The following is a 27,102-nucleotide window of genomic DNA, read 5'->3' on the forward strand; positions in this document are numbered from 1 at the left end:
ATACAGAGCTGTGATGTAGGACAGTCCTAAACTACAGAGATACAGAGTAGGACAGTCCTAAACTACAGAGATACAGAGCTGTGATGTAGGACAGTCCTAAACTACAGAGATACAGAGCTGTGATGTAGGACAGTCCTAAACTACAGAGATACAGAGCTGTGATGTAGACAGTCCAGTCAGAGATAAACTACAGAGATACAGAGCTGTGATGTAGGACTACAGAGATACAGTCCTAAACTACAGAGATACAGAGCTGTGATGTAGGACAGTCCTAAACTACAGAGATACAGAGCTGTGATGTAGGACAGTCCTAAACTACAGAGATACAGAGCTGTGATGTAGGACAGTCCTAAACTACAGAGATACAGAGCTGTGATGTATGGACAGTCCTAAACTACAGAGATACAGAGCTGTGATGTAGGACAGTCCTAAACTACAGAGATACAGAGCTGTGATGTAGGACAGTCCTAAACTACAGAGATACAGAGCTGTGATGTAGGACAGTCCTAAACTACAGAGATACAGAGCTGTGATGTAGGACAGTCCTAAACTACAGAGATACAGAGCTGTGATGTCAGGACAGTCCTAAACTACAGAGATACAGAGCTGTGATGTCAGGCAGTCCTAAACTACAGAGATACAGAGCTGTGATGTAGGCAGTCCTAAAACAGAGATACAGAGCTGTGATACAGTCCTAAACTACAGAGATACAGAGCTGTGATGTAGGACAGTCCTAAACTACAGAGATACAGAGCTGTGATGTAGGACAGTCTTAAACTACAGAGATACAGAGCTGTGATGTAGGACAGTCCTAAACTACAGAGATACAGAGCTGTGATGAGGACAGTCCTAAACTACAGAGATACAGAGCTGTGATGTAGGACAGTCCTAAACTACAGAGATACAGAGCTGTGATGTAGGACAGTCCTAAACTACAGAGATACAGAGCTGTGATGTAGACAGTCCTAAACTACAGAGATACAGAGCTGTGATGTAGGACAGTCCTAAACTACAGAGATACAGAGCTGTGATGTAGGACAGTCCTAAACTACAGAGATACAGAGCTGTGATGTAGGACAGTCCTAAACTACAGAGATACAGAGCTGTGATGTAGGACAGTCTTAAACTACAGAGATACAGAGCTGTGATGTAGGACAGTCCTAAACTACAGAGATACAGAGCTGTGATGTAGGACAGTCTTAAACTACAGAGATACAGAGCTGTGATGTAGGACAGTCTTAAACTACAGAGATACAGAGCTGTGATGTAGAGCAGTCCTAAACTACAGAGATACAGAGCTGTGATGTAGGACAGTCCTAAACTACAGAGATACAGAGCTGTGATGTAGGCAGTCCTAAACTACAGAGATACAGAGCTGTGATGTAGGACAGTCCTAAACTACAGAGATACAGAGCTGTGATGTAGGACAGTCCTAAACTACAGAGATACAGAGCTGTGATGTAGGACAGTCCTAAACTACAGAGATACAGAGCTGTGATGTAGGACAGTCCTAAACTACAGAGATAGCAGACAGTCCTAAACTACAGAGATACAGAGCTGTGATGTAGGACAGTCCTAAACTACAGAGATACAGAGCTGTGATGTAGGACAGTCCTAAACTACAGAGATAAGACTACAGTCCTAAACTACAGAGATACAGAGCTGTGATGTAGACAGTCCTAAACTACAGAGATACAGAGCTGTGATGTAGAGCAGTCCTAAACTACAGAGATACAGAGCTGTGATGTAGGACAGTCCTAAACTACAGAGATACAGAGCTGTGATGTAGCAGTCCTAAACTACAGAGATACAGAGCTGTGATGTAGAGCAGTCTAAACTACAGAGATACAGAGCTGTGATGTAGACAGTCCTAAACTACAGAGATACAGAGCTGTGATGTAGGACAGTCCTAAACTACAGAGATACAGAGCTGTGATGTAGGCAGTCCTAAACTACAGAGATACAGAGCTGTGATGTAGGACAGTCTAAACTACAGAGATACAGAGCTGTGATGTAGGACAGTCTAAACTACAGAGATACAGAGCTGTGATGTAGGACAGTCCTAAACTACAGAGATACAGAGCTGTGATGTAGGACAGTCCTAAACTACAGAGATACAGAGCTGTGATGTAGGACAGTCCTAAACTACAGAGATACAGAGCTGTGATGTAGGACAGTCTAAACTACAGAGATACAGAGCTGTGATGTAGGACAGTCCTAAACTACAGAGATACAGAGCTGTGATGTAGGACAGTCCTAAACTACAGAGATACAGAGCTGTGATGTAGGACAGTCCTAAACTACAGAGATACAGAGCTGTGATGTAGGACAGTCCTAAACTACAGAGATACAGAGCTGTGATGTAGGACAGTCCTAAACTACAGAGATACAGAGCTGTGATGTAGGACAGTCCTAAACTACAGGACAGAGCTGTGATGTAGGACAGTCCTAAACTACAGAGATACAGAGCTGTGATGTAGGACAGTCCTAAACTACAGAGATACAGAGCTGTGATGTAGGACAGTCCTAAACTACAGAGATACAGAGCTGTGATGTAGGACAGTCCTAAACTACAGAGATACAGAGCTGTGATGTAGGACAGTCCTAAACTACAGAGATACAGAGCTGTGATGTAGGACAGTCCTAAACTACAGAGATACAGAGCTGTGATGTAGGACAGTCCTAAACTACAGAGATACAGAGCTGTGATGTAGGACAGTGATCCTAAACTACAGAGATACAGAGCTGTGATGTAGGACAGTCCTAAACTACAGAGATACAGAGCTGTGATGTAGGACAGTCCTAAACTACAGAGATACAGAGCTGTGATGTACCTAAACTACAGGACATTCCTAAACTACAGAGATACAGAGCTGTGATGTAGGACAGTCCTAAACTACAGAGATACAGAGCTGTGATACAGAGCTGTGATGTAGGACAGTCCTAAACTACAGAGATACAGAGCTGTGATGTAGGACAGTCCTAAACTACAGAGATACAGAGCTGTGATGTAGGACAGTCCTAAACTACAGAGATACAGAGCTGTGATGTAGGACAGTCCTAAACTACAGAGATACAGAGCTGTGATGTAGGACAGTCCTAAACTACAGAGATACAGAGCTGTGATGTAGGACAGTCCTAAACTACAGAGATACAGAGCTGTGATGTAGAGCAGTCCTAAACTACAGAGATACAGAGCTGTGATGTAGGACAGTCCTAAACTACAGAGATACAGAGCTGTGATGTAGAGCAGTCCTAAACTACAGAGATACAGAGCTGTGATGTAGGACAGTCTTAAACTACAGAGATACAGAGCTGTGATGTAGGACAGTCCTAAACTACAGAGATACAGAGCTGTGATGTAGGACAGTCCTAAACTACAGAGATACAGAGCTGTGATGTAGGACAGTCCTAAACTACAGAGATACAGAGCTGTGATGTAGGACAGTCTAAACTACAGAGATACAGAGCTGTGATGTAGGACAGTCCTAAACTACAGAGATACAGAGCTGTGATGTAGGACAGTCTTAAACTACAGAGATACAGAGCTGTGATGTGAGGACAGTCCTAAACTACAGAGATACAGAGCTGTGATGTAGGACAGTCCTAAACTACAGAGATACAGAGCTGTGATGTAGGACAATCTAAACTACAGACATACAGAGCTGTGATGTAGGACAGTCCTAAACTACAGAGATACAGAGCTGTGATGTAGGACAGTCCTAAACTACAGAGATACAGAGCTGTGATGTAGGACATTCCTAAACTACAGAGATACAGAGCTGTGATGTAGGACAGTCCTAAACTACAGCGATACAGAGCTGTGATGTAGGACAGTCCTAAACTACAGAGATACAGAGCTGTGATGTAGGACAGTCCTAAACTACAGAGATTACAGAGCTGTGATGTAGAGCAGTCCTAAACTACAGAGATACAGAGCTGTGATGTAGAGCAGTCCTAAACTACATAGATACAGAGCTGTGATGTAGGACAGTCCTAAACTACAGAGATACAGAGCTGTGATGTAGAGCAGTCCTAAACTACAGACATACAGAGCTGTGATGTAGGACAGTCTTAAACTATAGAGATACAGAGCTGTGATGTAGGACAGTCTTAAACTACAGAGATACAGAGCTGTGATGTAGGACAGACAGTCCTAAACTACAGAGATACAGAGCTGTGATGTAGGACAGTCCTAAACTACAGAGATACAGAGCTGTGATGTAGGACAGTCCTAAACTACAGAGATACAGAGCTGTGATGTAGGACAGTCCTAAACTACAGAGATACAGAGCTGTGATGTAGGACAAGTCTTAAACTACAGACATACAGAGCTGTGATGTAGGACAGTCCTAAACTACAGAGATACAGAGCTGTGATGTAGGACAGTCCTAAACTACAGAGATACAGAGCTGTGATGTAGGACATTCCTAAACTACAGAGATACAGAGCTGTGATGTAGGACAGTCCTAAACTACAGCGATACAGAGCTGTGATGTAGGACAGTCCTAAACTACAGAGATACAGAGCTGTGATGTAGGACAGTCCTAAACTACAGAGATACAGAGCTGTGATGTAGGACAGTCCTAAACTACAGAGATACAGAGCTGTGATGTAGGACAGTCCTAAACTACAGAGATACAGAGCTGTGATGTAGGACAGTCCTAAACTACAGAGATACAGAGCTGTGATGTAGGACAGTCTTAAACTACAGAGATACAGAGCTGTGATATAGAGCAGTTCTAAACTACAGAGATACAGAGCTGTGATGTAGGACAGTCCTAAACTACAGAGATACAGAGCTGTGATGTAGGACAGTCCTAAACTACAGAGATACAGAGCTGTGATGTAGGACAGTCCTAAACTACAGAGATACAGCTGTGATGTAGGACAGTCCTAAACTACAGAGATACAGAGCTGTGATGTAGGACAATCTTAAACTACAGACATACAGAGCTGTGATGTAGGACAGTCCTAAACTACAGAGATACAGAGCTGTGATGTAGGACAGTCCTAAACTACAGAGATACAGAGCTGTGAGGTAGGACATTCCTAAACTACAGAGATACAGAGCTGTGATGTAGGACAGTCCTAAACTACAGCGATACAGAGCTGTGATGTAGGACAGTCCTAAACTACAGAGATACAGAGCTGTGATGATACAGAGCTGGACAGTCCTAAACTACAGAGATACAGAGCTGTGATGTAGGACAGTCCTAAACTACAGAGATACAGCGCTGTGATGTAGGACAGTCCTAAACTACAGAGATACAGAGCTGTGATGTAGGACAGTCCTAAACTACAGAGATACAGAGCTGTGATGTAGGACAGTCCTAAACTACAGAGATACAGAGCTGTGATGTAGGACAGTCTTAAACTACAGAGATACAGAGCTGTGATATAGAGCAGTTCTAAACTACAGAGATACAGAGCTGTGATGTAGGACAGTCCTAAACTACAGAGATACAGCGCTGTGATGTAGGACAGTCCTAAACTACAGAGATACAGAGCTGTGATGTAGGACAATCTTAAACTACAGACATACAGAGCTGTGATGTAGGACAGTCCTAAACTACAGAGATACAGAGCTGTGATGTAGGACAGTCCTAAACTACAGAGATACAGAGCTGTGAGGTAGGACATTCCTAAACTACAGAGATACAGAGCTGTGATGTAGGACAGTCCTAAACTACAGCGATACAGAGCTGTGATGTAGGACAGTCCTAAACTACAGAGATACAGAGCTGTGATGTAGGACAGTCCTAAACTACAGAGATACAGAGCTGTGATGTAGGACAGTCCTAAACTACAGAGATACAGCGCTGTGATGTAGGACAGTCCTAAACTACAGAGATACAGAGCTGTGATGTAGGACAGTCCTAAACTACAGAGATACAGAGCTGTGATGTAGGACAGTCCTAAACTACAGAGATACAGAGCTGTGATGTAGGACAGAGAGTTGAAAATTGAGCTCATGTTCCCTGGCGGCACAAACTGGTCACTCTTTAGAATGCACTCTAATGTTCCATTGACCAATAAGAGACAGAGACAGTAGGGCAAGGGGGAGAGTTTTAGGATAAGCGTCACCATTGTAATTCTGTAATTGTATTGACAGAATTTTGTCAAATACTTTTGGGTTCTTTCACAAATCAGGACCAATGAGTTAGCCAACGAACTGTCCTAATTATTCTGAAATAACATGCATAATAATATAATAATAATATAATATTCATAATGTATCGTCTTCACAGACTTTGGCCCATTTTCAGAAATGTTCAGAAAAATATTCAGTGAATACTCTACTGCTCGATGGTGTGGTGTGGGTGTGAAATGTGTTCCTTTTTGTCTGTATTGGAAAGATATCACAGAAAGTCGTATATGAAACCATTGTGGGATATTCATTTATTTCTGGTTTCAGTGCTCTGAGGAAAAATAGCACTCTAAAAAATAAAATAATAAATAGTTCTCTCGCCCAGTCTTAATATTCGATTAAGATGTTTATTTTTTTGTGGTGGACAATGTTTAATATAAAAACTCTGTTAACTCTTCCCTCTCTCTCGCGCGATCTCTTTTCCCCTCCACTTGTGGTTTCTCTCTTTTCTGTCACTCTTTCTCTCCTCCCTGGTTTCTCCTTCCCTCTCTGTCTTTCCCTTCCTCGTCCCCCTCTCTCTCCCCAATCCCTCCTCCTCCCTCTCCCCCTCTTGTCCTTTCTCCCCTCACCCCTCCCTCCTACTCCCTCTCTCTCCTCCTTGCTCCTCCTCCCCCTCCCTCTCTCCACCTCCCTGCTCCCTCCCTTACCCTCTCTCCCCTCCCTCCTCTCTTCTCCCGCCTCCCTCTCTCTCCACACCACAGAAAACCATCTGGCTCGGAGCCGACTCCCAAGTCTCGGATCAGCATGCCGGCGCCCAGTCCTGACCACATCGGCGGCTTCAGGTTGGCCATGGCTACGTTCGCTGGCATCGAAAGCAAATTTGGACTCCACCTCCCAAGATACAACGTACATGTAATCCCCCCCGTCCAAGGAGGACGCCCCTTGAATTGAACTTCCTCTGCCCACACGTAGGGGGCAGAATAGAGCACACACGCAATCGTTACGCCCTCTCCCTCCCAACCCCGCCCCGTTGAGCACTTGGAATTTTCCATCCGAAAGAGAGGCACATTCTGACTAGTATGATGTGCCTCTTTAGGCTTTAAAGGAAAATATGTATCGATGTTTTAGTTGATATGAGACAAAAAAATTAATATTAAGAAATTCTTGAAACAACCTTTATACGTCATGCTCTAAAATCACATCAGGTTGGTTTAGCTTCTGTTTTAGTCTCATATACCTGTAAAGATGACTTTTTGAGTCAGTCTTATTGTGGAGATCAAGTGCTCTATTCAATCTGTGTCGCTGAAGCTATAAATGTAAAAATAATTTCCTATTGAGCCGACGTCTGCAGCATTTACCGGGAATGCAGCATTTACCGGGAATGCAGCATTTACCGGGAATGCTGTCTCCGCTGACGCGGAAGCGTTGCCATTAAATTGAAATCACGCTGTAACGCTGAATTTCCATGATACTGATTAGATATAGCCCTAAGTGAAAGCTACAGTACTGACATTGTCTGTCTGGAGTAGTGTCGTTCTGGTTGGTCTTTTAACAGAGTTGTAGAGGGTCTGGCCAGGACTTGAATTAGACCTGGACTGCTTCCTCTTATTACATCATCACTAAAGCCGGGACTCATTCAAAGATGCATTGTCAACAAGCACATTGCACTTGATTTCTTAGGTCATTTATGCTTGAGCCGACATGCATAGCCTTTACCATGAATGTCAATGTCCGGGTTGACAGTGCAATGTGCTTGTCGACAAAAAAAGCCTTTGTTTGAATCCCGGCCTAACCATATAATGGTGATTTCACTGTCTTTCACCAGAGAGTTTGTCTGATTAGAGCTTATTCTGTTGAGGTTATATCCGTCAAATGGACATGTTTTTATTTCCATGTTAAATGTGATGTTATCGATGGGGAATGTAACACAAGCACGCACATCTGAACAATGATTCTACTGTACATATGAGAACGAACAGAGAGACATATTTTCATATTGATACGGTTTGCCAAGTTGCTTTTTGGATACTGTGAAGCAAAAACATGAATAATCTTGATCAGGAAAAATATTGACCAAACACTTGAATGTAATACATACTGTTCAGTGTTACCACCATTTGCACCCAGTATTACTACTATTACGGTACTGTACTGCCTGTTATCCTAAGTTGAGTTGTCTGTCAGCTCAAACTGTGTTATGTGTTGAATTAATGTCTATTTACAGCAGAGCAGAGGGAGAGAGCAGAAAGATGACTAGCTATACTACATTACTCTATAGTACACTACACTACACTAGACTAGCTGCTCGTTGTCATGCAAGACGCCTGTATTTAAACTTGTACAGGAGAGGAGGATTATATGGTGTGTAATAATTGTGCCGTACTGTATGTATGGCAGTAATATTGAGATACACTGAGTGTACTAAACATTAGGAACAGCGTCCTAATATTGAGTTGCACCCCCTTTTGCCCCCAGAACAGCCTCAATTCGTCAGGGCATGGACTCTACAAGTTGTTGAAAGCGTTCGACAGGGATGCTGGCCCATGTTGACGCCAATGCTTCCCACAGTTCTGTCAAGTTGAATGGATGTCCTTTGGGTGGTGGACCATTCTTGATACACACAGGAAACTATTGAGTGTGAAAAACCCAGCATCTGGCATCTACCATACCCCGTTCAAAGGCATTTAAATCTGTTGTCTTGCCCATTGAATGGCACACATACATAATTAATGTCTTAATTGTCTCAAGGCTTAAAAATCCTGCTTTAACTTGTCTCCTCCCCTTCATCTACACCGATTGAAGTGGATTTAACAGGTGACATCAATAAGGGATCATTCAGTAACTTTCATTTGGATTCACCTGGTCAGTCTGTCAATGTTTCGTACACTCAGTGTATATGTACTAATAAAATGAAAGAGAAACGTCTAACGTTATTAAACAAAGTGTGTGTGCCTTCTTTTACAAGGTGGTATGTTGTGGTGCGACAATTCAGAGAAAAGCTTGACGCCTGGTAAGAGAGAATCATAACAGACAAACGTCCAACTTGTGACACTATGTAGTTCAACATCAACAACAAGTTAACAGTTCTTCAGCCATGATTTATTGGCAGATATATCATGATAAACAGCGGGCACACACTCAAACAAAGTGCTAAACTAGAATTAGTTTCTTAGGCCTGTAGCCATGGACAGTGCAATAATCCTCACATTAGAGCCCTATAACATTGACATAAAGCAATTGCAGACATCCACAACATATTAGAACATATCTATGAAGCTGTAAGAAGCTAATGTGTTGCATGCAGGGGGTTGGATACTGAGAAAAGCACAACAAAAGCACTGTGAACATGAGACTTCTGTAACGTGACAGCATAGAGACCTATAGGCCCTGTTCTCACTGCTAGTTTCACAGCTGTAGTAAGACCTATGATTGGATATGGGATTCACTTAGGTTCTGAGCACTGTAAGACAGCTGACCACATACAGTAAGTGAATCAATAAATAATTCATATAGTAAATTACAAAGAGGCCCGAGGTGCTTATACGACTAACATATATTAACATAAATGAACACAAAAACAGTGATGTTAATACAGTAGAGAGAAAGCACTTTGTAGCCTGAACACACTGCTGGAATAGTGGTTGTGTTCCCCTGCTCAGACATTACATGCATCAACCAGTGGTTGCTTGCCACTTCATCGACTGTGCAGTCGGGCACCAGATTACTATAACATATGATGTGGTTAGCTGATAGGTAAAATGCCTATCCAAGTGTTGTAAGATCTGGCACGTGTCAGCAAGGGCTGAACAGGAGAACACGACCCGTAGCTGTCACAGAGAGGGGGCGGGGTCTAGAAACACATGCTGCTGCTTTGACAGGTGTGTGAAATCATGTCATAAAGGTGTGAGAACAAAGCCTTCTGATGGGCTGGATCGCCTAGTGACCCACCCAGTGTGCCTGGCGATGCTCGGTGATCCCATTGGATTCTGCAGTGATTCGTTCAATCCTATGGCGTCAGTTCCACAGGCCCTTCCTCCTCGCCGTCGGCCCGGTTGGCCTTGATCTCCATCAGGGTACAGGCGAAACGTGCCCAGTCCTCACTGTGGGGCACTGCCAGCTAGGAGGAACCACAGAGACAAAAACTAAATATATCCACATTCACACTGCTAGATATCCCCAATGGTATTTTTCTATACAATAGATTATGTTTTGACCAATAACTGAGTCTTTGTCAGGATCCGATTGGCTGGTTTATCAGCCTCATGAGCAAATACAGTCCAGTATATGTATGATTCTGTTCATGGTCTAAATCTCTGGTCTCCTTGTTTACTGTCCACTACATTTACATTTCACATTACCAAAAGTCCATGAAGAATCGAGGACCCTAGAAGAAATACAATTGTGGCTTTTACTTGAAGTTTCAAGCTAATCTAGTCAATGGTCAGTGAAAAGTACACTTAGAACGTTGTTTCATTCCTTACAGGTTTTTTATGACTGTGACCTCCAGTAACCAGTCATTGCGAAGCACTGCTGTGAAAGTCAAATGGGAAAGGTTACTTGGTTGGTTGGTTGCCGTGGCTGCCACCCAGGCTGTCACTACGGTTACCACTTTGCAGGCTATAATTAACCAGCAATAAGGAGGTGGGAGGGGACAGTGGCCATTTTAAACCCTCAGAACTGTTAAAGCACACCAGGGATCCTCCTCAGGGAAATCATCATCAATAGATAACTAATGTAAAATATAATGTGTCCGTAAAATGTATATAGTATGGATAGTGCATTCGGAAAGTATTATGACCCTTTGACTTTTTAAACATTTTGTTACGTTACAGCCTTATTCTAAAATGGATTCAATTGTTTTTTTTCCCTCGCCAATCTACACACCCCATAACGACGAAGAAAAAACAGGATTTTATCAATGTTTGCAAATTTAGTTTTAAAAAACCTGGAAATATCACATTTACAAAAGTATTCTGACTCTACTTTGTTGAAGCACCTTTGGCATTGATTACAGCCTCGAGTCTTCTTGGGTATGACGCTACAAGCTTGGCACACCTGTATTTGGGGAGTTTCTCCCATTCTTCTCTGCAGATCCTCTCAAGCTTTGTCAGGTTGGATGGGGAGTGTCACTAAACAGCTATTTCAGGTCTTTCCAGAGATGTTCGATTGGGTTCAAGTCCGGGCTCTGGCTGGGCAACTCAAGGATATTCAGAGACTTGTCCCAAAACCACTCCTGTGTTGTCTTGGCTGTGTGCTTAGGGTCGTTGTCCTGTTGGAAGGTGAAACTTTGCCCCCAGTCTGAGGTCTTAAGCACTCTGGAGCAGGTTTCCATCAAGGATCACTCTGTACTTTGCTCCATTCCTCTTTCCCTCAATCCTGACTGGTCTCCCAGTCCCTGCCAATGAAAACCATCCCCACAGCATGATGCTGCCACCACCATGCTTCACTGTAGGGATGGTGGCAGGTTTCCTCCAGACGTGATGCTTGGCATTCAGGCCAAAGAGTTCGATCTTGGTTTCATCAGACCAGAGAATCTTGTTTCTCATGTTCTGAGAGTCTTTGGTCTGAGAGTCTTGAACTCCAAAAGACACCTAAAGCTGTCATGTGCCTTTTACTGAGGAGTGGCTTCCGTCTGGCCTCTCTACCATAAAGTCCTGATTGGTGGAGTGCTGCAGAGATGGTTGTCCTTCTGGAATGTTCTTCCATCTCCACAGAGGAACCCTGGAGCTCTGTCAGAGTGACCATTGTGTTCTTGGACACCTTCCTGACCAAGGCCCTTCTCCCCCGATTGCTCAGTTTGGCCAGGCGGCCCGCTCTAGGAAGAGAGTGTTTTGGTACTCTTCCCCAGATCTGTGCCTCGTCACAATCCTGTCTCGGAGTTCAAATTCGTCGGACCTCATGGCTTGGGTTTTGTCTGACATGCACTGTCACCTGTGGGACCTTATATAGACAGGTGTGTGCATTTCCAAATCATGTTCAATCATAGCAAATGGTCTGAAAACAATGTATTTTTTAAAATACATTTGAAAACATTTCTAAAATCGTGTTTTAGCTTTTTTGTATTGAATCCATTTTAAAATAAAGCTGTAACATAACAAATTGTGGAAAAGGGAAGGGGTCTGAAAACTTTCCAAATGCACTGTATTTGATTTAACCTTTATTTAAACAGGGAGTCACATTGAGATTAAACATCTATTTTACAAGAGGGCCCTGTAAACACTACAATAAAAACAGAATGATAAAACAATATACATATACAGTACCAGTCAAAAGTTTGGACACACCTACTCATTCAAGGTTTTTCTTGATTTTTACTATTTTCTACATTGTAATAACCAGAAAAGTGTTAAACAAATCTAAATATATTTTATTTGAGATTCTTCAAAGTAGCCATCCTTTGCCTTGCTGACAGCTTTGCACACTCTTGTTACAGTATATGTATCCCCCCAAAATATATTTACCCCCAAATATATGGGGGATTGCAAATTATGCAAATAATTACATTGATAGAAGCCACACTCTATCTGCAATATTAAAGCTGATCTATTCAATGGTGCTATCTCCGTCATTTGGCAAGACGAAAACAAGTTGAGTTGGCAAAAGCAGAAACCGGCTGGCACACAGGGTAACGCTTTTATGGGAATTACAATCAATTATAGGTTACAGGGAAAGCCAATGAAAGTATTTACAGAGCACTTAACGAGGTCAAGCAACATGAACTATAAAACCTGAGAACACAAAACAAAGCCAGTAACAAGAAACTATCCACACATTCATTCCTTATCACTGTACCATCTCACACACCAGAGACATTTATTTGTATTCTCTGAAAATATAATTCAGGATAATGAACTACTTCATTATGGTGTCTCTCCTATCGTGATGTGTGTTTCGTCCTATATTTTTATTTGATTAGTAATCCCCAGTCCCCGCAGGAGGCCTTTGGCCTTTTGGTAGGTTGTCATGGTAAATAAGAATTTGTTCTTAACCGACTTAGTTAAATAAAGGTTCAATAAAAATAAATATAGAGGTCCCGTGGTCAACTGTAAGTGCTGATATTGTTAAGTGGAAACGTCTAGGAGCAACAAAGGCTCAGCCGCGAAGTGGTAGGCCACACAAGCTCACAGAACGGGACTGCCTCAGTGCTGTACAAATCATCTGTCCTCGGTTGCAACACTCACTACTGAGTTCCAAACTGACTCTGGAAGCAACGTCAGCAAAATACCTATTCGTCGGGAGCTTCATGAAATGGGTTTCCTTGGCCGAGCAGCCACACACAAGCCTAAGATCACCATGCGCAATGCCAAGCGTCGGCTGGAGTGGTGTAAAGCTCACTGCCATTGGACTCTGGAGTGGTGTAAAGCTCACCGCCATTGGACTCTGGAGTGGTGTAAAGCTCACTGCCATTGGACTCTGGAGTGGTGTAAAGCTCACCGCCATTGGAGCGGTGGAAACTCCTTCTCTGGAGTGATGAATCATGCTTCACCTTCTGGCAGTCTGATGGACGAATCTGGGTTTGGCGGATGCCAGGAGAACTCTACCTAGCTCAATGCCATCTGTAAAGTTTGGTGGAGGAGGAATAATGGTCTGGGGCTGTTTTTCATGGTTCGGACTAGGGCCCTTAGTTCCAGTGAAGGGAAATCTTTTTTAAATTTGTATTTATATGTTTATGTGGGACAAGAATATCCCTGGGCAAAACCTTCCCTAATCAGGATGACACTGGACCAATTGTGTGCCTCTCATGGATCTCCCGGTCATGGCTGGCTGCAACAGAGCCTGGACTCGAATCAAATCAAATCAAATGTTATTTGTCACATACACATGGTTAGCAGATGTTAATGCGAGTGTAGCGAAATGCTTGTGCTTCTAGTTCCGACAATGCAGTAATAACCAACAAGTAATCTAGCTAACAATTCCAAAACTACTACCTTATAGACACAAGTGTAAGGGGATAAAGAATATGTACATAACGATATATGAATGAGTGATGGTACAGAGCGGCATAGGCAAGATACAGTAGATGGTATTGAGTGCAGTATATACATATGAGATGAGTATGTAAACAAAGTGGCATAGTTAAAGTGGCTAGTGATACATGTATTACATAAGGATGCAGTAGATGATATAGATTACAGTACATACGTATACATATGAGATGAATAATGTAGGGTATGTAAACATTATATTAGGTAGCATTGTTTAAAGTGGCTAGTGATATATTTTACATCATTTCCCATCAATTCCCATTATTAAAGTTGCTGGAGTTGAGTCAGTGTGTTGACAGCAGCCACTCAATGTTAGTGGTGGCTGTTTAACAGTCTGATGGCCTTGAGATAGAAGCTGTTTTTCAGTCTCTCGGTCCCAGCTTTGATGCACCTGTACTTCTGGATGATAGCGGGGTGAATAGGCAGTGGCTCGGGTGGTTGTTGTCCTTGATGATCTTTATGGCCTTCCTGTGACATCGGGTGGTGTAGGTGTCCTGGAGGGCAGGTAGTTTGCCCCCGGTGATGCATTGTGCAGACCTCACTACCCTCTGGAGAGCCTTACGGTTGTGGGCGGAGCAGTTGCCGTACCAGGCGGTGATACAGCCCGCCAGGATGCTCTCGATTGTGCATCTGTAGAAGTTTGTGAGTGCTTTTGGTGACAAGCCAAATTTCTTCAGCCTCCTGAAGTTGAAGAAGCGCTGCTGCGCCTTCTTCACGATGCTGTCTGTGTGGGTGGACCAATTCAGTTTGTCTGTGATGTGTACGCTGAGGAACTTAAAACTTACTACCCTCTCCACTACTGTTCCATCGATGTGTATAGGGGGGTGTTCCCTCTGCTGTTTCCTGAAGTCCACAATCATCTCCTTAGTTTTGTTGACGTTGAGTGTGAGGTTATTTTCCTGACACCACACTCCGAGGGCCCTCACCTCCTCCCTGTAGGCCGTCTCATCGTTGTTGGTAATCAAGCCTACCACTGTTGTGTCGTCCGCAAACTTGATGATTGAGTTGGCGGCGTACAGGAGAGGGCTCAGAACGCACCCTTGTGGGGCCCCAGTGTTGAGGATCAGCGGGGTGGAGATGTTGTTGCCTACCCTCATGTTGTGGTGCGATTAAAAGCAGTGGTTCACGCTTTCAGTTTCACGCAAATGCTGCCATCAATCCACGGTTTCTGGTTTGGGAATGTTTTAATCGTTGCTATGGGAACGACATCTTCAACGCACATTCTAATGAACTCGCTCACCGAATCAGCGTATTCGTCAATGTTGTTGTCTGACACAATACGGAACATATCCCAGTCCACGTGATGGAAGCAGTCTTGGAGCGTGGAATCAGATTGGTCGGACTAGCGTTGAACAGACCTCAGCTCGGGAGCTTCTTGTTTTAGTTTCTGTCTGTAGGCAGGGATCAACAAAATGGAGTAGTGGTCAGCTTTTCCGAAAGGAGAGCGGGGCAGGGCCTTATATGCGTCGCGGAAGTTGGAATAGCAATGATCCAAGGTTTTTCCAGCCCTGGTTGCGCAATCGATATGCTGATAAAATTTAGGGAGTCTTGTTTTCAGATTAGCCTTGTTAAAATCCCCAGCAACAATGAATGCAGCCTCCGGATATATGGATTCCAGTTTGCAAAGAGTCAAATAAAGTTCGTTCAGAGCCATCGATGTGTCTGCTTGGGGGGGAATATATACGGCTGTGATTATAATCGAAGAGAATTCCCTTGGTAGATAATGCGGTCGACATTTGATTGTGAGGAATTCTAAACCAGGATCTCTAGTGGCACCTTAGACCACTGGGCCACTCGGGAGGCCAGTGAAGGGATATCTTAATGCTACAGCATACACTGACATTGTAGACGATTCTGTGCTTCCAACTTTGTGGTAACAGTTTGGGGGTAACAGTTTGTGGGAGTTTTTGGGGGAGGCCCTTTCCTGTTTCAGCATGACAATGCCCCCGTGTATAAAGCAAGGTCCATAAAGAAATAGTTTGTCGAGATCGGTGTGGAAGAACTTGACTGGCCTGCACAGAGCCCTAAACTCAACCCCATCAAATACCTTTGTGATGAATTGGAACACTGACTGCGAGCCAGGCCTAATCACCCAATATCAGTGCCTGGCTGATGCTCACTAATGCTCTTGTGGCTGAATGGAAGCAAATCCCTGCAGCAATGTTCCAACATCTAGCAGAAAGCCTTCCCAGAAGAGTGGAGGCTGTTATAGCAGCAAACGGTGGACCAACTCCATATTAATGCCCATGATTTTGGAATGAGATGTTCGACGAGCAAGTGTCCACATACTTTTGGTAATGTAGTATGTGATAGAATATCTATTTAACCTTTGTTTAGCCAGGTAATTGAGAACAAATTATAGTTGATAATAACAACCTGGTGTAATATTATAATATAATGATATCATTGATTTTGAAAATAATAGCATTGGGGCATAAACAGCCTACTATGATTTTGTCCCAAATGTGGTACCCTAATCCCTATGGGCCATGATCAAAAGTAGTGCACTATATAGGGAATAGGGTTCCATTTGGGATGCATGTTATGCCTGTACCGATCAGCAGGACTATTGCCTCTTCACATTCCATCGTGTTGCATTGTTGCTAGACCTTCTTCCCAATCCATTCTAGTTTTAACTCTTTCTTTACGGTGTTTAATAGCTTCACTCCTTCCAGGAAATAAAATCCATTCAAACTTCACTGGAGGCTTTATTTATGAGCCACCATTACCATCAACCAACAGAGAGGGAGAAAGTGAGAGAGAGAGACAGAGGGAGAGAGAGAGAGAGAGAGAGACGGAGAGATAAATAGAAAGGGAGGGAGAGCTCGGGAGATAAAGAGGGAGGGAGAGAGTGAGGGATCAAGAGGGGGAGAGAGAGGGAGGGAAAGATAGGGGGAGGGAGAGAGGGAGGGAAAGATAGGGGGAGAGAGGGAGGAAAGAGGGAGAAGAGAGGGAGGGAAAGAGGGGAGGGAGAGAGGGAGTGAAAGATAGGGGAGAGAGAGAGGGAGGGAAAGATAGGGGGAGGGAGAGAGGAAGTGAAAGATAGGGGGAGAGAGAGAGGGAGGGAAAGATAGGGGGAGAGAGAGAGGGAGGGAAAGATAGGGGGAAAGAGAAAAGGGTTGCATCCTAAATGGCACCCTATTCCCTAAATAGTGTACTACTTTTGACCAGAGCCCTGGTCAAAAAAAGTTGGAGCCCTGTTCAAAAGTAGTGACTATATAGAGGATGGGATGTCATTTGGGACAGCCATGGACTGACCACACGTTAAACCCAGCCCCTCTCCAATTACCACACTACAGAAGGCACCCAAGACATCACACACATACACACACACAAGGCACATAGCCCCAAAAGAGCCCTGCAAACATGGGATTCAGGGAGGCTGGCCACTTTGTGGTGAAGGTAAAAGTCATGTGGAGTCTGTTTTAAAAGAAAGAAGAATATAGGAGGGATAGAGGAGAAATTCTAACAGAAACATCAAGGACAATGCTGCCTGACGGGTTAATAAACACATATTAAGAGATGAACCACACACCAGGCCCTCAATGGAGTTTAGAGGTAATGTGCCTGAAGAACGGCTTGTATACGTATGACTTATTACACTACCCTCAGTGGCGACCCGTCATTCAGTGAGTTTTGAGACCCACATTTTTTGCAATAATAAAAAATACATGTTATTTTGGCATTAATACGTGTCACATATCAGTTTGCAAACAATATATATATATATAATTGAGTTAATAAAGCTGCATACAAACATGGTCTCTTTTTTGTTTTCTTGATCAAGGCAGCTCCAAAATGCAGGTGTTTCAGCACAGCTCAGTGCTTTCTGTCCTGCTGGGGCAAGCCGGCAGAAAATACGGAACGTTGCACCGTGATTGGCTCTGTTTTCTGTCACTCATGGGGACACTAGGTCACAGACCTTGAAAATTCTAGCCCTTTGGGTGCTGCCATAGAGTTACATTAGAAGTGCCCATCCATGAAGGCTCAAGGTCTTTGGCCACAGATAAAATCACATCAAATCACGTTATATCTATATCATACTTTCAAAATCTAGCAGTCATCACCATGAATCAAGTCGACAATTTACTGGCGAATCCTTTTTAATCCTTGTCATATGAAGAGAAATAATGAAGAGAAATTATAGATCAAACGTATCGATGCTGATTGGCCATTGGACATAAACATTACACAAGAAGTTGGAAATCACAAATTCAACAATGAGTGGTTTGGAAGGAATCTGTAGCTAACTGCAAACATTGCAAATAAATCACTAGCCTGATATTCAGTGGAGTGGCTGTGTGGTACCAAGTCTAAGATTAAGGGTCTCTTTTCTTAGTTTAAAATGATAAACATTCAACATTGGCCATGCTGTTAATGAAGCATGATTTGTGCAGCGCTCAAAACAACTTAACTCGGTACTGCAAAATCTGACTTTAGTGAGTTCAAGATAACTGGGAACTCTGGAAAAATGAGATATGACTGGGAAAATAAGTTTTGAACTTTCATCCAACTCAGAATTGTAAATCTGGAACTCGGCCCTCTTTTTAGAGTTACGACCTGAAGATCACTGACGTCATCATGATTCAACCTTTGTTTCCTTCGAGTTCCCAGATGTCTTGAAAGCACCATAAATCCAGAGAATGGCAGACTTTGATGACAAAATTGAGATATGTATACTGTAGCTAAGAAAGTAATACTAAGTGTACGTTGTGTAGTGAGCCTCACCCTAATAATTTGGTCTATTTTCACCTCTTAATTTCTCCTATTGTTCTGACTTGGTGGTTCACATGTAGCCTATAACCTGTTTTTGAGAAATGGAATCATTGAATATTGTAAGAGCTTTCATTGTCTGCTTATATGCCCCCTTTATTTATCCTACGTTTCTGACTTGGTGTACAGGGAAAACACTGTAAGAACGGACCATGTTCTGAATTTTGTCGCTGTACATTTCTGAAGTTTTATTGACGTTGTCCGTCCTAGCTCTCTCATTAATGTATTAATCAAAATTACGGATTGCCTCTAATCTGTTTGTCGTCCCCTTATGCCATATTTTGTACATCTCAATTGTCTGTAGAAATCACATTTGTTTAAGCAAGTCAGCCATATCAGCTATGTTTTTTTTAAAGGCAGTAAATTAGGCTGAATGAACTGCTTCGCTGCCAGACAAGGCTCAGCTGATAGTCAGGTGTAGCAGTGATAAGACAGCTTTACGTAGGCCCCGTTTGTCACCGTTATAGTGCAATTAATGTATTGCTTTAAACACCTTTAATAAAGTAATAGTGTTGTTATATATTTAACCAGGCAAGTCAGTTAAGAAAAAAATATATTTACAATGACAGCCAACCAGTAGGTTAACTGCCTTGTTCGGAAGCAGAATGACACATTTTTACCTTTTCAGCTCAGGGATTCAATGCAGAAACCTTTTGGTTACTGGCCCAACACTCTAACCACTAGGCTACCTGCCTATGGTGCAAAGAGTTATTTTTGTGCCCTTAATATCAAGCAAAACTTCTGAAGTCGAGAAAAAATATTTGTACTGCAAACAAAAATAATGATATTGAAAGCAAAATATGAACCCATAAGTATTGATAGCAAAACAAAATATTGCAAGGAAATCATTTCAAAATGCGAGAACAAATGAATTGTAAAATGGATGCAAAAAAAGTTTTTAAAAAATGTATGACAGCGTGATTAAATAAAACGCCTCCCTCGTTCCTGCAATTATTCCTCTCTTTGGTTGTTACACTGGCCTATACTTTGGCTGCCTTTTTTCCAGGTCCATGTTTTGGCACACTCAATCCAGCAACAGGGTCGGTCCTGACCGGTCCCTGGATGGAGACCAGATGAAGCTGGAAGTGGTGAAAAAGAAACGCAAAAAGAAACTTGGGGGAAGAAAAAAAATGAAGTGATTTTTTTTTTTTATCACGAAGGGAAAAAACATGAAAAATGTACATGACACTTCACAGGTGTCCGAAAACCACGTGTCTGATGTGAAGATGTAAAAAAATCAATACATTCATGTGGGGTACATACTTTTTCATGTCACTCAGTGGCGTAGCTCTGTCCATTGTGACTGGTCACAGAGAAATTCACCAAACAACTGGATTCTTCAGAATGTTAATACCATAGAGATAAAACTAAATTGTTGATGTTTTTCTCTGGGGTTAATTAATAGTACATAACAAACTAACTTTTCCTCTATGCTTAATATTACATACCACCTAACCCATAGTCATATTCTCCTGAGTTTTTTATACAGTATTACTGTAACATTCCCTAGAAAACAAAAGTTTTGCTTACTCAAATGTAAACAGTGTTTATCTAACGATACTCTTAAAAGTTTCTTATGTACTACCGGTGTTACCATTCACAAGAAAACATGTGTTCTGCTGACTCACTCTGATGTAGACAATGCTGATCAAGAAAACATGTGTTCTGCTGACTCACTCTGATGTAGACAATGCTGATCAAGAAAGGCAAAAAGAGTTCCGTGAAGTAATGTGGGCCTACTTTGTGTTGGCACCCTGATCCCTACACAATGCACCCTATAGGGCTCTGGTCAGATGTAGTGGGCCATTTGAGACTCAGTCATAGTGTTCATATCATACCTCTCCTGCGTCGTAGATCCACAAACGGCCCTCTGAGTCACCCACGGCAACCTCCTTGCCCGCCGACCCCCAGCGCACCCTGTTTAGGGCGCAGGCTCCCTCGATGGTCACACTGGCTGTGGGGACCTGAGGCTCACACGGTTACACCAGTCAATCCATCCATCCAGTTTGATCCACAAAGTACATTACAGTTATACAAACATACTTATTCCTAAAGGTAGGCTGAACTGCCAGAGAGCAAGTGAAGGCGACAGCAGCAAGGAAAGCACTACAATTTCAGGTTTCACTCATAGCTGTAACAGTATAATGACACTGCCACCAGCAGAATGGTACATGTTTAGTACATTCTCACAGCCAGACTGGGGTCTTCATCCAGTAAACCTATGTCTGCTTCAGCTCCATGTGAAATAACAATATGAAACTTTTAATGAGCCACATAAATCTTCATAAAGCCCATTAAAGCAATACCCACCACAGCCTGTGGGCCATAGGCTGCTCAGGACTAATCAACACAGATGATCCCAAATGGCACCCTATTCCTTACATAGGGTGCTACTTTTGCCATGGGCCATAGGGTTCCATTTGGGGCGCAGGCCCAGAGTAATTGCCCAATCCCAGATCAGTTTGTGCATTAGCTATTGCAGTCCAGCCAAAGTGGTTGGCTAAAGCAGAATCAGATCTGGGACCAGTCTATATATGATTATGTATGCTATCAGGGCCTGCTGAAGCACTATTGCATATGACAGACAGGATTAGTTTATGACACATGTTGTCGTTGAAGACAGAAGCCTCGGCATCACGTCGGCTAATACGACAGCTTCCCCACGCTAGAGCAGGGCTAACCACAGACTGGCTGCTATTAGACTGCCTGGAAGCTTCCACCAGACTCGCTGCTTAAATTGGCTGTGTGTTTGTGAAGGGGAAATGAGAACCAGGCCGCCCTCCACCGCTAGGCTAATGTCGTTATGATGGCTGCGTGTTTTTTAATATGTACATAACAATGGAGGGCTGTTGCCATTAGCAACAATGTGAACTATCTCAGATTGCGTGTGTGTGTGTGTGTGTGTGTGAGAGAGAGAGAAATAGGGAGTGAGAGTGAGTCTGTGTGTGTGTGTCAGAGGGAGAGAGAGAGAGAGAGAGAGAGAGAGAGAGAGAGAGAGAGAGAGAGAGAGATAGAGAGAGAGAGAGAGAGAGAGAGAGAGAGAGAGAGAGAGAGAGAGAGAGAGAGAGAGAGAGAGAGAGAGAGAGAGAGAGAGAGAGAGAGAGAAAAAGAGAGAAAAAGAGAGAGAAAGAGAGAGATAATCCAACCCGGAAGCTAGCCGCACCAATGTGTCAGGGGAAACACCGTGCACCTGGCAACCTTGGTTAGAGTGCACCACAGGCCTGTCACAGGAGTCGCTGGTTCGCGATGAGACAAGGATATCACTACCTCCCAAACCCTCCCTAACCTGGACGACGCTAGGCCAAATGTTCATCGCCCCACGGACCTCCCGGTCACGGCCGGCTGCGACAGAGCCTGAGCGCGAACCCAGAGTCTCTGGTGGCACAGCTAGCGCTGCGATGCAGTGCCCTTAGACCGCTGCGCCACCCTGGAGGCCAGTTTTGGAAATCTTTAGCTGGCTGTGCTTGATTGAAGCAAATGGAAGCAATGGTATAGTTCCAAAAGTGCAAGGCCCAAATGTCACAGCTCCTATCCAAGAGCTGGGTCAGAGGTTAAAAATGCGAGGGAGGAATGGTGGAGATAAGGAGCGAGAGACCTGATTTATAATTAGAGAGGAGGGTCTGTGGACACGGTATCCGTGGAAACGGCAAAAGAGGGAGCGGTTGCCCCTTTCATCTCTCCTTTGACCTGAGCCATGAAAGGGAGACCTCCGTGCCCCCCTCCTCGCCCCTCGGTAACTCAACGTAGACAGAGGGCCAATGCCTCTGGGGGAGAAGGACGGTGTTTTGATTATTCCACCTTAAGATGGTTTAGTTTGTTGTGACAGGACAGTACTGGAGGGAGCCCTCCTACCTGGGAGAGACTAAGGCTGTGAATCAATTTGTGACCAGCATCCCATTGACATACCGACTAGCCAAATTCTAAAACCAACCTCACCTTACCCTAACCGTAAAACCCCTAAACCTAACCTAATTTTAACCAATTTTGAAATGCAACATTGGTTTTCTGATCAGGCACATTCCCTTTCTAGCTATGGGTGTGGTAGCCTAGATGTCAGACTGTGGGTGTATTCAACAATGCTACATAGTGATTGAAGACTTGCCCAATAAGGCGGGGCAAAGACCAAGGACTGGGCTATCTAGAAAAGCAGCATACTGGCACCAAGAGGTTAGGGGTGGAGTAGCTTTCTCTGTAACCTAGCATACCTTTACCCTGACAACTCATGCCATAAATAACATGTTTTTTATTTGTGATCAATTACTATGGCTGTGCCCCAAATGGCTCTCTTCTCACTATGGGCATTAAAAGTAGTGCATTATAGTGTACTAAACATTAGGAACACCTTCTTAATATTGAGTTGCACCCACCTTTGCCCCCAGAACAGCCTCAATTAGTCAGGTCAGGGACTCTAAGGTGTCGAAAGCGTTCCACAGGGATGCTGGCCAAAGTTGACTCCAATGTTTCCCACAGTTGTGTCAAGTTGGCTGGATGTCCTTTGGGTGGTGGACTATTCTTTATACACACTGTTGAGTATGAAAAACCCAGCAGTGTTGCAGTTCTTGACACAATTTCTCAATTGTCTCAAGGCTTAAAAATCCTTATTCAACCCGTCTCCTCCCCTTCATCTACAATGATTGAAGTGGATTTAACAAGGGACATCAATAAAGGATCATATCTTTCACCTGGATTCAGCTGGTCAGTCTATGTCACGGAAAGAGCAGGTGTTCATAATGTTTTGTACACTCAATGTTTAGGGAATAGGGTGCCATTTGGGATGTAACCATGAAAGAAGCCATCCAGGGTCAAGTGACAAATCCATAGTCGACTATCAAACTAATGTTTAGATCTGAAAGATGTATTTCTAGCTTCTGCATGGGACTGAAAACGAGTGGTCTGTGGGCTGCTGGGACAGGGTTTGGACATGGTTGGAGTGGAGGAGAGCATTATGGGATAGTTGTAGGAGTGTTAGATGATGGTTGTGGGAGTGTTTGGGTACTGGTGTGACATGGTTGAGTGGGGAGGGGAGGAGAAGGGAGCGTTAGGGGATGGTTAGGGGAGCGTTGATGGGGAATTTGGTTTGAGGGATTGGTTGAGGGAACCTAGGTGGAGGGGTTTGGAGAAGGGAGCGTTAGGGGATGGTTAGGGGCGTTTGGTGGGAGGGATCGGTTGTGGAAGCCAAGGTTTGAGTGGTTTGGAGATGGGAGTGTTATGGGTTGGCTGTGGGAGCGTTGTTGGGGCTTTTGATGGGAGCGGAGTGAGGAGATGTCAGCGGTCTGATTTAGGGAGAACTTGTGGGGAAGGGAACGCCCACACAGAGAGGGCTGCTGGGACTGCTGGTGGCTGTGTGGTTTGGCTCCACTCCAACATGAGAGGCTCTGGGGACAAACACACGCACAGAAACACAGACGAATACACACATACAAACAAGCACCCCCCACACACACCACACACACACACACACACACACACACACACACACACACACACACACACACACACACACACACACACACACACACACACACAGAAACACAGACCAAAATCACACACACAATCAAACACACACACACAGACACACATACAGATACACACACAAATCAAGCACACACACAGAGACATACATACAGATACACACACACACACACAGTCACCTCTGTGTCATTGTTGAGGTTCCACAGATCAAGACGGCCCATCCCGTCCACGGCGGCAAACAGAGCTGGGTGCACAGGGGACCACATGACATCATAGACGTAGTCAGCGTTGTCCTCAAAGGAGTAGAGGGGTTTATTGTGCTGAAACACACAGAGAGAGATAGGTTAGTGAGTCGGAATAGTTTCTCCCGACCCCTCCTGTCTTAGCCTCCAGTATTTATGATGCAATAGTCTATGTGTCGGGGAACTAGGGTTAGCCTGTTATATCTGGAGTATTTCTCCTGACTTATCTAGTGTCCTGTGTGAATTTTAGTATGCTCTCTGTAATTCTCTCTCTCTCTCTCTGCCTCTCCCTCCCCTCCAGAGGACCTGAGCCCTAGGACCATGCCTCAGGACTACCTGGCTTGATGACTTGCTGACTTGCTGTCCCCAGTCCACCTGGTCGTGCTGCTGCTCCAGTTTCAACTGTTCTGCCTGCGACTAGGGAACCCTGACCTGTTCACCGGATGTGGTACCTTGTCCCAGACCTGCTGTTTTCGACTCATTTTCTCTACCACATCTGCTGTTTCTAACTCTGAATGCTCAGCTATGAAAAGCCAACTAACATTTACTCATGAGGTGCGGACCTGTTGCACACGTTACAACTACTGTGATTATTATTATTATTGTTTGAACACCTTGGCCATGTACTGTTATATCTCCACCTGGCACAGCCAGAAGAGGACTGGCCACCTCTCAGAGCCTGGTTCCTCCACCTAGGTTTATTCCTAGGTTCCTGCCTTTCTAGGGAGTTTTTCCTAGCCACCGTGCTTCTACACCTGCATTGCTTGCTGTTTGGGGTTTTAGACTGGGTTTCTGTATAAGCACTTTGTGACATCTGCTGATGTAAAAAGGGCTTTATAAATACATTTGATTGATTTGATTGAAAAGGAGGATAGAGAGAGAGAGGGAGAGAGAGAGGGAGAAGGAGAGAGAGAGATGGGAGGTAGAGAGAGAGAGAGAGGCAGAGGGGGGGCAGAGAGAGAGAGAGGGAGAGAGAGAGGGAGAGAAGGAGAGAGGAAGAAAGGAGAGAGAGAGAGAGAGAGAGAGAGAGAGAGAGAGAGAGAGAGAGAGAGAGAGAGAGGCAGAGGGGGAGTGGGGGGCAGAGAGAGAGAGAGGGAGAGGGAGAAAGGAGAGATGGGAGGTAGAGGGAGAGAGAGAGAGAGAGAGAGAGAGAGAGAGAGAGAGAGAGAGAGGAGAGAGAGAGAGAGAGAGAGAGAGAGAGAGAGAGAGAGAGAGAGAGAGAGAGAGAGAGAGAGGGGGGGGGAGAGAGAGAGAGAGAGGGAGAGGGAGAGAGAGAGATGGGAGGTAGAGAGAGAGAGAGAGAAAGAGATGGGAGGAGAGAGAGAGAGAGAGAGAGAGAGAGAGAGAGAGAGGAGAGAGAGGAGAGAGAGGCAGAGGGGAGGCAGAGAGAAAGAGATGGGAGGTAGAGATAGAGAGGGGGGAAGAGAGAGAGAGGCAGAGAGGGGGGGGGAGAGAGAGAGAGAGAGGGAGGCAGAGAGAGAGAGAGAGAGAGAGAGAGAGAGAGAGAGAGAGAGAGAGAGAGAGAGAGAGAGAGAGAGAGAGAGAGAGAGAGGGAGGCAGAGAGAGGGGGGACGGAGAAGGAGGTAGAGAGAGAGAAAGAGGGATAGCGATAGAGGGAGAAAAAGGGAGGCAGTAGACAGTCTGGCCCCACTGCAGCCTTGGGGTCTGTCTGGGAAAGGCATAATTAAAAAGCTTTGCACATTCACACAGTGTCATAAAAACAGAAGACATGAAAGTCTCCCTCTCCAAAGCTGTACTGTAACCTTAGTGGAACAGCTGTCTGAGGGGAAGAATGAAAGAACAAACAGAGGGAGAGAAAGAGTGGGAAGAGAGAGAGAGACAGGAGGAAAGACATAGACAGAGGTAAGGGGGCATAAAGGGGAGGGAGCAGAGAGAGAGAAGAGACAGACAGCGAGAGACAGAAAGGGAGAGAAAGAGCGAGCGAATTCCAGAGGGTTGCTAAATGCATTCTGGACAGGTAGGGAGTGAGAGTCAGGTAGGCTGTAGGAGACAGGTAGGCTGAGACAGGTAGGGAGTGGGAGTCAGGCAGGCTGAGACAGGTAGAGAGTGGGAGTCAGGTAGACTAGGCTGAGACAGGTAGGGACTGGGAGTCAGGTAGGCTGAGACAGGTAGAGAGTGGGAGTCAGGTAGGCTGAGACAGGTAGGGAGTAGGAGTCAGGTAGGCTGAGACAGGTAGGGAGTGGGAGTCAGGTAGACAAGGCTGAGACAGATAGGGAGTGGGAGTCAGGTAGGCTGAGACAGGTAGGGAGTGGGAGTCAGGTAGGCTGAGACAGGTAGAGAGTGGGAGTCAGGTAGGCTGAGATAGGTAGAGACTGGGAGTCAGATAAGCTGAGACAGGTAGAGAGTGGGAGTCAGGTAGGCTGAGACAGGTAGAGATTGGGAGTCAGGTAGGCTGAGACAAGTAGAGAGTGGAAGTCAGGTAGGCTGAGACAGGTAGGGAGTGGGTGTCAGGTAGGCTAGGCTGAGACAGGTAGGGAGTGGGAGTCAGGTAGGCTGAGACAGGTAGAGAGTGGGATTC

General features: G+C 44.4%; 2 protein-coding genes across 10 annotated transcripts in view; one reads left to right on the forward strand and one right to left on the reverse strand.

The window, feature by feature from the left end:
- Nucleotides 1-8,619, forward strand: part of LOC124043243 (calcium-binding mitochondrial carrier protein Aralar2-like) — a 141,928-nt gene extending 133,309 nt beyond the window's left edge. For both annotated transcript variants that reach the window (XM_046361605.1, XM_046361606.1), the window contains one exon: nucleotides 6,853-8,619. In XM_046361605.1, the coding sequence (XP_046217561.1) occupies nucleotides 6,853-7,042 (190 nt within the window). In that variant the 3' untranslated portion in view covers nucleotides 7,043-8,619. The remainder of the gene's footprint in view (nucleotides 1-6,852) is intronic.
- A 549-nt stretch (nucleotides 8,620-9,168) lies between these two features.
- Nucleotides 9,169-27,102, reverse strand: part of LOC124043244 (cytoplasmic dynein 1 intermediate chain 1-like) — a 157,120-nt gene continuing 139,186 nt past the window's right edge. For all 8 annotated transcript variants that reach the window (XM_046361614.1, XM_046361612.1, XM_046361613.1 and 5 more), the window contains 3 exons: nucleotides 24,501-24,641; nucleotides 20,688-20,813; nucleotides 9,169-10,208 (listed from right to left, as the gene is read on the reverse strand). In XM_046361614.1, coding sequence (XP_046217570.1) covers nucleotides 10,098-10,208; nucleotides 20,688-20,813; nucleotides 24,501-24,641 — 378 coding nt within the window. In that variant the 3' untranslated portion in view covers nucleotides 9,169-10,097. The remainder of the gene's footprint in view (nucleotides 10,209-20,687; nucleotides 20,814-24,500; nucleotides 24,642-27,102) is intronic.

The sequence above is a fragment of the Oncorhynchus gorbuscha genome, linkage group LG09, assembly GCF_021184085.1.
Source record: "Oncorhynchus gorbuscha isolate QuinsamMale2020 ecotype Even-year linkage group LG09, OgorEven_v1.0, whole genome shotgun sequence".
Lineage (NCBI taxonomy): Eukaryota > Metazoa > Chordata > Actinopteri > Salmoniformes > Salmonidae > Oncorhynchus > Oncorhynchus gorbuscha.